This window comes from Triticum dicoccoides, chromosome 2B, assembly GCF_002162155.2.
Source record: "Triticum dicoccoides isolate Atlit2015 ecotype Zavitan chromosome 2B, WEW_v2.0, whole genome shotgun sequence".
Taxonomy (NCBI): Eukaryota; Viridiplantae; Streptophyta; class Magnoliopsida; order Poales; family Poaceae; genus Triticum; species Triticum dicoccoides.
The window spans coordinates 13,045,990-13,058,464 of record NC_041383.1 but is presented as its reverse complement, the minus strand read 5'-3'; the positions used below and the strand labels follow the sequence as shown (position 1 = coordinate 13,058,464).

Below are 12,475 nucleotides of genomic sequence, written 5' to 3'. Positions count from 1 at the left end.
AATGCGCGCATGCTGAATTTCGTCGAACACCATATTGCATCATGCATTTCAAATTCTTCATATCAAATGTCAAATGCGTGTATGAATTACAAGATATAGGGAGATCTCCATGATATTACTCTACAATGTCCATTTGCTATCCAAAGAAAATTCCTCAAATATGCACATCTTCTGGGGGAGTTCTTCTATATCTTGCAATCAAATTCCTCAATGTTAGCTTTTACACTTCATATGTTTATCCCCGTTGAAAACTTAACCTATTTGTCATCAATCACCAAAAAGGGGGGATTGTAAGTGCATCTAGTTCCCCTTAGTGATTTTGGTGAATTGAAGACTTATAGGTTAATGGACTAATGTGTTTGTGAGTGTACACATGCTCTATAAGTCGATGAGGAGTTTGATATTTACGATGAAATCGACCCCTAAAAATATATGTCTTCAGCTGAAGACTTTTGTTCTCTTGAAGACTTTGAAAGTGAAGAAATTGGTGTGACCTTGAAGACTTGGATATTCATGCGAGGACTATGAAGCATGAAAACTTTTGTTTTTGTAGTTTCATTTTCTCTTTCTTGAGTCATAAGAAACACCGTACCGTTAAAGGGGTTCGAGGTAATACTAAGGAAACACTTTCCAACTGATGCTCAACTCAAAATCCTACACCTACCCAATCCTTTTGAGTGAAGCCATTGGAAATCTCATGCAGTTCAGTCAAGTTCTTCAATGACAGAGACAATGATCTTCTGGTCTCTGAGGATTTTGTTCTGACTGAGGAGTTAGGAATTCTCCAGTGCGGATTGCCTACACAGTGAGGAACATGATAGCCCTGAGGAATTTGATTCTCAAATATCTGACCGTTGTGCCAGCTGTCCCAAAATATCTACCCACCTAACGGTCATTATCATTAAAGGACATTTATGTCTTATCATGTCGGGCTGCTCCCTAGGCTATAAATAGCTGCCCCCTACAACCACTAGCTAGTTGGCTGCTCAAAGAGAAACCGACACTTGTCATTGAGAGCATCCCATCTTCCGAGGACTTTGAGCAAAAATCATCAAGTGCGGAAAACCCAAAACCCAAACACCTACAACCCAAAGTCATTGAGCATCACTGAAGAGATTGTTCCTGTGTGGAAGCGACGCTTGTTAGCTTTGAGGATTGTGCATCCTCCAGACGGTTAGGCGTCATGGTCTGAGCATCCAATAGGAATATAGATCGCTGAGTGATCAAGTCTGTGAAGGTTTGGAAGTCACTTGAAGACTTGCCACGAGTGATTGGGCGAGGTCTGTGTGACTTTAGCTCAAGGAGAATACGGTGAGGACTGTGTGTCCGGGACTGTGTGTCCTCGAGTTTAAATACCCAGCCACTCCAACCAGATGTACAACTGTCACAACAGTTGGAACTGGTCTACCATATCGTCTTCCCCAAGCTACTGGTTCTATTTCCTCAACTCTTTCATTTCATCATTCATGTGTTGATGAACCTGATCATTACTGATCATTTCCACATTGACTTCAGCCTGCTTATCCTGTGTTTCATGCTACCTGTATTATGTGCTTGTCTTTCGTTTCATCATGATGACTACGCATTTGCTCTGTTATGCTTATACTTGAGTACTTATTCCGCTGCTAGTGTGTCGTTGCTTAGGAATTTCTTCACCTAGAAATTTCTTATGATGAATTTGTAAAAGTCGCCTATTCACCCCCCCCCCTCTAGTCGCGCACTTTCAGCATTGCACCATTACCATCGGCGATGTCCATGCCGATTACATGGACATGGTGTGGGAGGAGCATCCGGGGGGCGTAGGTCGCCTACACGAAGAGCGACGAGGTGGCGGACCCAGTGTTCGGCAAGACCGACGACGAGGACGACATTGCCCGCTCAGCCGAGGCTAGGCCCCTGTAGGTAGACCACGAAACCAGCAACGTCTACGAGCACCGCCGGTAGCGAGGAAGAGTAATGGATGATAGGTCGCTGTCGCTCGGGTCCCAATAAGGCCACCGCTTCTCCCCTCCTGTCGATGCTAAGCTTGGTGGGTTGAGCATCGTCGGCCTATTAGTCGCTTGGCAGCAAGTGGAGGCGGACAGCTTCAGTTACCGGGGCTCTGGAGGCGGAGGTTACGGACTAGAGAAGGCGAAGCTTCATTTTATGGGCTCATGGCCGGAGATAGGGAATGGGCGCAGGCGATCACACCTTCATGCGAGGACTATGAAGCATGAAGACTTTTGTTTTCGTAGTTTCATTTTCTCTTTCTTGAGTCATAAGAAACACCGTACTGTTAAAGGGGGTCGAGGTAATACTAAGGAAACACTTTCCAACTAATGCTCAACTCAAAATCCTACACCTACCCAATCCTTTCGAGTGAAGCCATTGGAAATCTCATGCAGTTCAGTCAAGTTCTTCAATGACAGAGACAATGATCTTCTGGTCCCTGAGGAATTTGTTCTGACTGAGGAGTTAGGAATTTGCCAGTGCGGATTTCCTACACAGTGAGGAACATGATAGCCCTGAGGAATTTGATTCTCAAATATTCGACCGTTGCTGTGCTACGCGCCAGCTGTCCCAAAATATCTACCCACCTAACGGTCATATCATTGAAAGACATTTATGTCTTATCATGTCGGGCTGCTCCCTAGGCCATAAATAGCTGCCCCCTACAACCACTAGCTGGTTGGCTGCTCCAAGAGAAACCGACACTTGTCATTGAAAGCATCCCATCTTCCGAGGACTTTGAGCAAAAATCATCAAGTGCAGAAAACCCAAAACCCAAACACCTACAACCCAAAGTGATTGAGCATCACTAAAGAGATTGTTCCTGTGTGGAACTGATGCTTTTTACCTTTGAGGATTGTGCATCCTCCAGACGGTTAGGCATCATAGTCTGAGCATCCAAGAGGAATTGTGGATCGTCGAGTGACCAAGTCTGTGAAGGTTTGGAAGTCACCTGAAGACTTACCACGAGTAATTGGGCGAGGTCTGTGTGACTTTAGCTCAAGAAGAATACGGTGAGGACTGTGTATTCGGGACTGTGTGTCCTCAGGTTTAAATGCCCAGCCACTCCAACCAGACGTACAACTGTCACAATAGTTGGAACTGGTCTACCAAATTCCTTAGTGACGAATTTGTAAAAGTCGCCTATTCACCCCCCCCCCCCTCTAGTCGATATAACGCACTTTCAGCATTGCACCATGACCATCGGCGAGGTTCGTGCCCATTACATGGACATGGTGCGGGAGGAGCATCCGAGGGGCGTAGGTCGCCTACATGAAGAGCGACGAGGCAGTGGACCCAGTATTCGGCGAGACCGACAACGAGGACGACATTGTCGACTCAGCTGAGGCCACGCCCATGTAGGTAGACCACGAAACCAGAAACGTCTGCGAGCGTCGCCGGTAGCGAGGAAGAGTAATGGATGATAGGTCGCTATCGCTCGGGTCCCAATAAGGTCACCGCTCCTCCCCTCCCGTCGACGCTAAGCTTGGTGGATTGAGCATCGTCGGCCTATTAGTCGCTTGGTGGCAAGTGGAGGCGGGCAGCTTCAGTTACCGGGGCTCTGGAGGCAGAGGTTACGGACCGGAGAAGGGGAAGCTTCATTTTATGGGCTCATGGCCGGAGATAGGGAACGGGCGCAGGCGATCTTTTAGTTTAGGTACTAAAGTCAGACAACACCGCTTTTAGTTGAACTATGTCCAAAATGTAATGAATTTCGTCATGTTTATATGAAATCTACTAATGAAAATCCGCCGTGTTTGCTGAACTTCGTCCAGTTTATATAAAATGTGGTCGTGTTTGCACAAATTTCGTCCAGTTGTTCGGATAGTATTTGAAATGTATGTAGTCAGCGTTGGACGGCGGCCTCCCACATCCGTGTCCGCGGTCGGATGCGGGGGAAATTCGCGGGTTGTTATAAGAGTTTGGCTAGGTGATAATTAAAGGGGGGAAACGTGATTTTTTAGAGCATCTCCAGCCGCGCCCCCAACAGCCCCCCCCCCCCCAGGCCACTTTTTCGGCGTCGGCGCCAAAAAAACGGCCCAATCGCGCCCCCAGGACGACGAAAAGCGCTGGTTCGGCCCTTTTTTCCGCCGGGCGGCCGCAGGCTGAACCCGGCGCACTGGGGGCGCTTGGGGGCTCCGGCGCAAGGGAAAAGCACGGCTGGCCCATGCCGTCAGGTGGAAAGTCAAGATTTTCTTCTCCGACTCGCCTCCACCCCCCGCGCTCTCGGCCGCCACTAGGTATATCCCGGCGCCACCCCGCCGCCATTCACCGGTACATAGCCATTCCCCGCCGGAAAAATAGCAGAGGTTCGCCGTGGCAGCCCCTCCGACACCAGTTGGGCGTTTTTGGGCGCCGTTTCCGGCCGCGGAGGGGCAGTTTAGCGGCGGGTGCACGCCCACCGCGCGCAAGGTGTTCAGCGATTTGCCTGCCTCGGTGATGGACTTGGATGACGAGGAAGTGCTCGCCGCGCTGCTGGAGGAGGAAGCCGAGGCCGACGTCCAGGAAGAAGAGCATCTCATGGTGCTCACCGCCCTCGCCCAGCTGCTGGCGAGCAATGAAAAGCCGCGGCGAGGTGGCTCGGCGCCGGGGCATGTGAAAGCGAAGAACCGGCATCGTCTCAAAGGCTACTGCATGCTCTACGCCGACTACTTCGCCGATGCTCCACTTCACGGCAACAGAACATTTCGGCAATGTTATCGGATGAGCAGGAAACTTTTCCTCAGGATTGTGAATTCCATCCGGGAGTTCGACAACTACTTCAAATGCAAGATGGATTGCACCGACAAACTTGGATTCACCTCGATCCAGAAATGCACGACAGCGATGAGGATGCTTGCATACGGAGCTCCCGGTGACCCACAGGACGACTATGGGCGCATGGCCGAGTCCACCAGCATAGAGTGTTTCTACAAGTTCTGTCGGGCAGTGGTGGTAGTGTTTGGACCGCAATACTTGAGAACACCCAATGCGGAAGACACTGCTCGGATCCTAGCACAGAATGCAGCAAGAGGATTTCCTAGGATACTTGGAAGCATCGACTGCATGCATTAGAACTGGAAGAATTGCCCATTTGCTTGGCAGGGGATGTACAAAGGCGCCAAAGGCGGTTGCAGTGTGGTACTTGAGGCGGTGGCCACACAGGACCTTTGGATTTGGCACTCCTTCTTTGGTAAGCCAGGAACTCACAATGACATCAACGTGCTGCAGTGCTCTCCTGTCTTTGCCAAGCTTGTTGAAGGTCATTCTCCTCCGGTGAACTTCGAGATCAATGGGCGGCACTACAACAAGGGGTACTATCTAGCTGATGGCATCTATCCAAGATGGTCGACATTTGTGAAGACCATCAAAAACCCTGTGCCTGGAGGCAAGAACGCCTGGTTTGCGAAGATTCAGGAGGCTTGTAGGAAGGATGTCGAGCGGGCATTTGGTGTGCTCCAATCTCGATTTGCTATTGTCCGGTACCCCGCTCAGACCTGGTCCAAACATCAAATGTGGGAGATCATGACCTGTTGTGTCATCTTGCACAACATGATCATTGAGAGAGAGCAGGAAGAGCCAGTGTTTGACACTAAACCATACCACAGGCAGGGTCCTCTTGCCCAAGTTGATCACCAGCTACCGGCAACCTGGACTGCCTACCTCGGTATGCATCAGGAGATCCGAGACCCACAGGTGCATCATCAATTGCGACACCGGGCACGACGTGTCATGAAATTTGATTTTTTTTATTTGTTGAACTATATATTTTGTATTGAACTATTTGTTGTTGTACTATTTTGGTGAAGTATTTGAATTTTCTGTGATGAAATATTTGAAAAAAAATATGTTCATAATTGAACGTCGAGCCACGGCGAACCATGCCAAATGTGGGCCTATTCTCGCCCATATGGGCCTTTCTTGCCGAAATGGGGGTTCAAAAGTGGACCAAAATCGGCGGCTAGGGGCGAGCTGGGGCGAAGACTGGGCGCAAAACCGGCTCCAGCGCCCAACTAGTCACCGGCTCGCCCAAAAGGGCGATTTTTATGCGCCCTAGTGGGCCGAACGGCTGGAGATGCTCTTATACTTCTCTAACCGTCTCTAGGGGGTCTGCTAAAATTGCTTTTAGAAGAGAGGTGGGCCACCCAGCGAAAGGATTCGTGTAAAAGGAAAAAAAGAACCCCTAAAAGAAAACTGGAGTGGTAGTGGCCAGCGGGGGAGAGGCGGAGAGAGAGATGCCGGAGCTGCCGGAGGTGGAGGCGGCGCGGCTGGCGCTGGAGGAGCACTGCGTCGGGAAGCGGATCGTGCGGTGCTCCGCCGCGGAGGACACCAAGGTCATCGACGGCGTCGCCCCGTCGCGGCTGGAGGCGGCGCTGGTCGGGAGGACCATCGCCGCCGCGCGCCGCAAGGGCAAGAACCTATGGCTCCTGCTGGATTCGCCGCCGTCCCCCTCCTTCCAGTTCGGTCCGTCTCCGTCTCCGATCCACACCCCCACCACATTGATTCAATCCGCTCCCATTCCGTTTCTCTCTCCTCCCTTTCTGCAATGAATTTTTTTTTTACTTTTATTTTTCAAGAACGGCATTGTCCTTTTAGACTGGGCATTTTGTTTGCCCTGCCATGTTTCGTTCTTGTATGATTGTGACCAAGCATTTCGTTAGGGTTTTCTACACATCTAGGGTTATATGGTTTCAGATTCATGAACAGTAGTGGGGGCATGTATCATGTATGTACTTTTTGTTCTGGAGAGGCCTCTACTGCAGTCTTTTTCTAAAGTTCCAGTTATACATAAAGCGCCTAAATGTTAATCTTTGTCACAGGAATGGCTGGGGCTATTTATATCAAGGGTGTGGAGCTGCGCAAATATAAAAGGTTCCATCTTTTTATTTATTTTTAGTTGGCGCTTGTTTTAGCCTTACCTACTGTTAAAAGCTGCTACCATCTCTCAAAAAGGAGAGACAGCTATATGGTTTAGAAATATCATGGTTTTTTGCCATTCTAGTATATTGACCGTGTACTTAGCTAGGTCTTTTTTCCATGCACTGCTACATTATCAGGTATATTCAGTTAGCATTGTAATGTTCGATGCCATTACCACCTGATGCTCTGCGTACTGTGATATGTTATACCATTAGTGCACACCAGAAAATCTGGACACCACCAGCAGAACCTTATGCTATAGTATGAATGTATGATTGACGAATGCTCGCGTCTGTTATAGAAATTCTGATAGTTTGTTAGATGTTCTAACACTGACGGTAAAAGGTGTTACCTCCAATTTCAGACATTTGAGGACTTTGTAAGATTGCTTTTAAAATAATTGCATAGTGCATTGTTTGGGTTGGTTAAACCAGATGCTGATTCCATCGTGTTAAAGAAAAAAAAAACTATGCTAAACAATAAGCGTGATGATTTGGGGTCCTCTGTGTTGACATAGGTACAGCAAAGCCGTTTAGAATTTGAAGGTGTGATCAGGCATTCTGGACTAGACTTCTACTCTTTGCATAAATATTTGCCGTGTCTTTAGCTCATCATTCTAGTGTTGCTAAAACTTGACCCAGTGGCTTCAGTGAACTGAAATAATTTTGATCCTTCATTCTTGTGGCATTTAATTTAGGTCTGCAGTGAGCCCAACTGAGGAATGGCCTTCAAAGTACTCCAAACTATTTGTTGAAGTATGGAACCTAATCTGGTGACCTTCCTTATGACAATTTCTTTTATTTCCTTTATCATCGTGCGTGGGAATTGTGTTTCTCGCAATCCATCTTGTCTGGCTCATTTCACACATGGGTGCTTATAGTTATTTTTGTTATATGTATTTTCATCAACCCTTCTCATAGATATGAATCTGCAAATATCTTATGGTGGTCAGTGATAGGATTTGGATAATTATCTCCATTTGCCTATTTGGGATGTGATGCTTGAATATATTATGCTAAGTCTGATTTAATAATGTTTAAGATCTTGGAGGCAACCGACTCCATGTTCTATCTCCTGAGACCATGCTAATGCTTAAATGAACTGCAGTAGAATAGCAGAAGTTGAAGCAAGTAAAGGAAAAATCATGCTAATGCTTATAGATTCTAGAAACAGTAACGTGATGAAATATGCACCTTAGTAGTCTTCACCTTTCTTGTTAACTACTACTTTCTTCTTTGGTCTGTGTTAATTATTTACTTTTTCGAATATCTTTGCTATGTTTCATCTTGCTCTTCTCAACTTATTACAGTTGGATGATGGCTTGGAGTTCTCCTTCACTGATAAGAGGCGTTTTGCAAAAATACGATTGCTTGACAACGTAATATTCTTGTGATTCCTTGAAAACAAAATTTGTTCTCTCAATATGTGGTAATATTTTGTAATTTGTTTTTGTTATTCTGTCTCTGCTTAATAGCCAGAAGCTGTTCCTCCAATTTCTGAACTTGGACCAGATGCCCTATGCGAACCAATGCAGCTTGATGATTTTGTACAATCTTTTGGTAGAAAGAATGCGCCAATAAAATCCCTTTTGCTTGATCAGGTATAATCTTAAGCTCCATACTCTGCTCAAACTGCTTGTCTGAATCAGAAGGAGTTATCCATATTATATTCAGATATATATAAATTCAAAACTTGATTGTGAGCTTATAACGAAGTGTTGTCAAACAACTAAAGAAATTTCTTGGCTTCATTTCCAAATATTTCTAAACCTCAAGCACTGGTTAACATTTTTTACCAGTTAATTTATAGACTGTGGTTTAATATGATCATGTAGTTGCCTCAGTAGCACACAGCCACACACAACCGTCCCTTTCATTCTTATTGTCAAGATAATGTTTAGCACAAAAACCTTTTAATTATGCCAATTCTTAAACCCCCTTTTGTTGAATCATCTTTGCAGAGCTTTATTTCAGGAATCGGCAACTGGATGGCAGATGAGGTGCTTTATCAGGTCTGTTTCCCTGACATTGCTATTACTAGATAAAATTATAAGAGGCATTAGTCTTTTTAGTTTTTCTATCCTCTGTATTAATGCCTACTGCACAGAATGTATCATAGTTCTACTCTAATGAGGTGGTTTGTTATAAAGATCAATCATATTTGTCTAATGATAGGTATAATGTGTCTCTTGGGCAAAATAGCCATATGTCACATGGACTCTCTACTCCGTAAAGAAAGGCTAATTTGTATTAGTGATCATCAAGAAGTACTATAGAAAATTGACCCAAACTTGAGCATGCCCTCTAGCAACATAGCAAGGGACAAGGTCAAGCCTTGTTATCCCCTTCGCCTTAACACTGATTCCAATTGCTATCTTCGTCCACCTATCCCGTGCACCTGTGCTCATAAGTTTGGGCATCTGCAGTTTTGCAAAACTGACGTGCTATTACTGTGGTACCATTTTTGTGTAAATCTTGAAGTTTCACCTTTTGCTTGATCTGGGTATAGGCAAGGATCCATCCTATGCAAACTTCATCGAAGATATCCAAGGAGAAGTGCAAGGCACTCCATCGGTGCATCAAAGAGGTTAGTCCGTGAACTGCGGTTGGCCTGCGGTGTTGACCTTTGACCTTTTCTGGAAATGGATTTCAGCTGCAAAATAGTGAAAGACATTTTTTTTCACCCAAAACTGTAGGAAGCTCTTCCCACAGTAATTTTTATAAATTTTCCCAAAAAATAAGGTTATACAAAATAGTAAAATTTGGATGTTTGTTTCTTGTCCTGTAAAGCAGTTAGCATGCAAGAGTAACCTTTTTATGTACTATATACACTAATCACATACTGACATCAAACAAATTTCAGAAAATTCGAGTGACTTGGTAATATTTTCTGCCACTTACTTTGTTATGCTTGTGCATGTGCTTGCACAGAGGCTTGGGTTGAATTAAAACTGTAGGAGTCTGCTTTATTTGCCTGTACAATACTTGATCCCCGTGAAAGAAAACTAGTGACATTTCTAGCATGGCTTGCAGTTATCTTTACCTCTCCTTGTGCATGATATTATGGTGACAATTTTGTACATGGTAATCACATTATTTGCCTGACTTTGGCAATTCTCAATAGGTGATTGAAAAGTCTGTCGAAGTTGGTGCTGATAGCAACGAATTTCCAGAGAACTGGATATTCCATTCTAGGGAGAAGAAGCCCGGCAAGGCCTTTGTGGATGGTCCGATAATTTACTCTTCCTCTTCTCTATTCTTTTCTGGTGCATACAGCACGTCCTAGTTGTCTATCAGTATTGAGTGTTGCATTTGCTGCATGCAGGGAAGAAAATCGACTTTGTTACAGTAGGCGGCAGGGTAAGCTTCAGACTGAGCTCACTGTACTATGGCTTTCATTTTGCGTGCTATGTTTTTTTCAGACTTGCTGTGTTCTTTTCTGACTCATGGTGTTGTTTGTTCAGACGTCGGCGTACGTTCCAGAGCTGCAGATGCTGGATGGGGCTGATGCTGCGGCAGCAAACAGGTCAAAGAAAGGCAGAGACAATGCAGAGGAAAATGTGGGCAAAACATCCAAGAAAGGCCAGAAGGCTGCTCCGAAGGAAGGGGGGAAGGCGGCACAGAAGATGGCTGTCGATGAAGAGGAAGAAGATGATGAACCAGCAAAGCGAAGAGCCAAGGGGGCGAAGGCCCGACCGAAGAAAGTGGGTAATACTCGTGCTGATGATCACGAGGAGGGCGGAGACGAAGATGAAGAGTCGAATCCCGCCAATAGGGGGAGGAAGCGACCAGCAAAGGGCCCATCAAAGAAAGAAGGCCGTTCTTCAGACGTTGACGATGAAGGCTCGCCAGACAAGGAAGAGACTGTGGTTGCGGCAAAGAGGCCGCAGAGGAAGAAGCGGTGAGCCGATCTAGGGAGGGATTTCCACCTTGTCTGGCCCTTTGCTTTGCAGTGTAGAAACTGGTGCTAGTAGACGGCCCATGTGCGTGGTAGCTGTTTAGCTGGGAGTTGTAACTGAACAAGATTTGGTCTGAAATAGAACCCGAAAACTCTCTTCGTCTTCGTCTCCATCTCCGATTTTTACCTCTCAACATAAATGAACAAACCAAAGCCTGGGTTCGCTTGGTCTTTCTTAAATAAAATTACAGGTGTTCCTTAAAAAAAAACTCGCTCGCTTAAGAAAAAAAAGGGCCCTGGTTCGCCTGGTTTTTTGTTTCCCTGGTTCACTCAGTTTGCCCGGGTTTTTTTCTATTAAAAACCTTGGTTTGGTCGGGTCCTAATTGAGCATTCGCTGTGGACCGTTTACCAGAGACCACGTTGACTGTTTATTTCTTTTTCAGGAAGTTCATGAATTCAAAAAAGTTCATGCAATAAAAAAAAATCATAATCTTGAAAAAAGTTCACGGTTTTAAAAATAAAAGATCATGAATTCATAAAAATTTCATTAATTTGAAAAATGTTCACAAATCTGGAAAAGTCCATTGATTTTGAAATAAAAATCACAAATTTGAAAAATATTCATCATCTTGAAAAAGAAGTTCAGGAACTTTAGAAAAGTTATCCTACGTAATCAAATGCAAGTAGAAACAGTTGGTCATTACTAGGCCGTTAATTGTATCTTTAATTATTTAGCCGTAGTAGCTCTTAGACATGTCGCGCTCTATATAACTAGATGATACCCGTGGGTTGCTGTGAAAAATGGTTGCAATATATTTTAATGAGATTTGGTTGTATCAAACATTAATATCTAAGTTAATAACGTGAGAATAAAAAATACAGATGCTTTATTGCATTTTTGCAATTGAATATAAGTTGCATAATTAAATAGAAGGCCTGTTCGGGTTGGGACATGGAGTATTTGACCCCGAGCTCATATGCTCCCGCATGAACAGTAAAATCGAAAATAATAGTAAAAAAAATTAAAAAATCTGAAGAAGAAAAATTGTGATGAACATTGATAAATTTTCTAACTTCGTGCAAAATTTTAGGTTGAAATGACCTTCGTGGAGGTCTGGGCAAAAAAAAAATCGATGATCCAAAAAGACTGTTGTTGGAAGCATTTTGGAGTATCAATTTTGTTATTTTTGCCCAGACCTCTACAAATGTCATTTCGATCTGAAATTTTACACGCAGTTAGAACATTCATCAAATTTTTTTACTATTTTTTTGAGTTTACTGTTCATGTATGCGAAGATGAGTGAACAAATGTCGACGAAGGCTATAAACTTGAGCACACGCATTCGAGGGATGGTTTGGTAAAACATCTCCTTTGAAAGCATGAGCATGATCAAGATTGACAGAAGGAAGGAAACGTCGGAGCCCAATTTAAACCGGAAATAATTGGGCCCGTGGTTGCGGATCATGACGGGCTCTCCAACCTCGTGGCCTCCCGGCCCGGCGAGGACGTCTTGCCAGAGCCCCATGGGGGAGGCAATGGCCAGCCCATGACGAAAGGCGACGGCGTAAGGCCTACTCAAATAAGGGCCAAATACATGTACATTCTGAAATGCATTATAAAAATATTATGTATAAACTATGAAAATATTATTTGTGAAACATAATATCAACACTAATGAATGGATGGATG

General features: G+C 44.8%; 1 protein-coding gene across 1 annotated transcript; it reads left to right on the top strand.

The window, feature by feature from the left end:
* Positions 1-6,147: 6,147 nt before the first annotated feature.
* LOC119361754 (formamidopyrimidine-DNA glycosylase-like) lies at positions 6,148-10,956 on the top strand. Its single transcript, XM_037626897.1, has 10 exons — positions 6,148-6,432; positions 6,789-6,840; positions 7,586-7,643; positions 8,198-8,266; positions 8,363-8,488; positions 8,849-8,899; positions 9,397-9,474; positions 10,012-10,114; positions 10,213-10,247; positions 10,352-10,956. The coding sequence occupies exons 1-10, from the start codon at positions 6,204-6,206 to the stop codon at positions 10,790-10,792; spliced, it is 1,242 nt and encodes a 413-aa protein (XP_037482794.1). The 5' UTR covers positions 6,148-6,203; the 3' UTR covers positions 10,793-10,956.
* The last annotated feature ends 1,519 nt before the right edge of the window (positions 10,957-12,475 follow it).

What these genes read in the sequence shown, in the direction of transcription:
- LOC119361754 (XM_037626897.1), top strand. Translation starts at nt 6,204, where the DNA reads ATGCCGGAGCTGCCGGAGGTGGAGGCGGCGCGGCTGGCGCTGGAGGAG. An exon ending in CGGCAAGGCCTTTGTGGATG is followed by an intron (nt 10,115 to 10,212) that starts GTCCGATAATTT and finishes TGCTGCATGCAG; the next exon opens with GGAAGAAAATCGACTTTGTT. An exon ending in TTGTTACAGTAGGCGGCAGG is followed by an intron (nt 10,248 to 10,351) that starts GTAAGCTTCAGA and finishes TTGTTTGTTCAG; the next exon opens with ACGTCGGCGTACGTTCCAGA.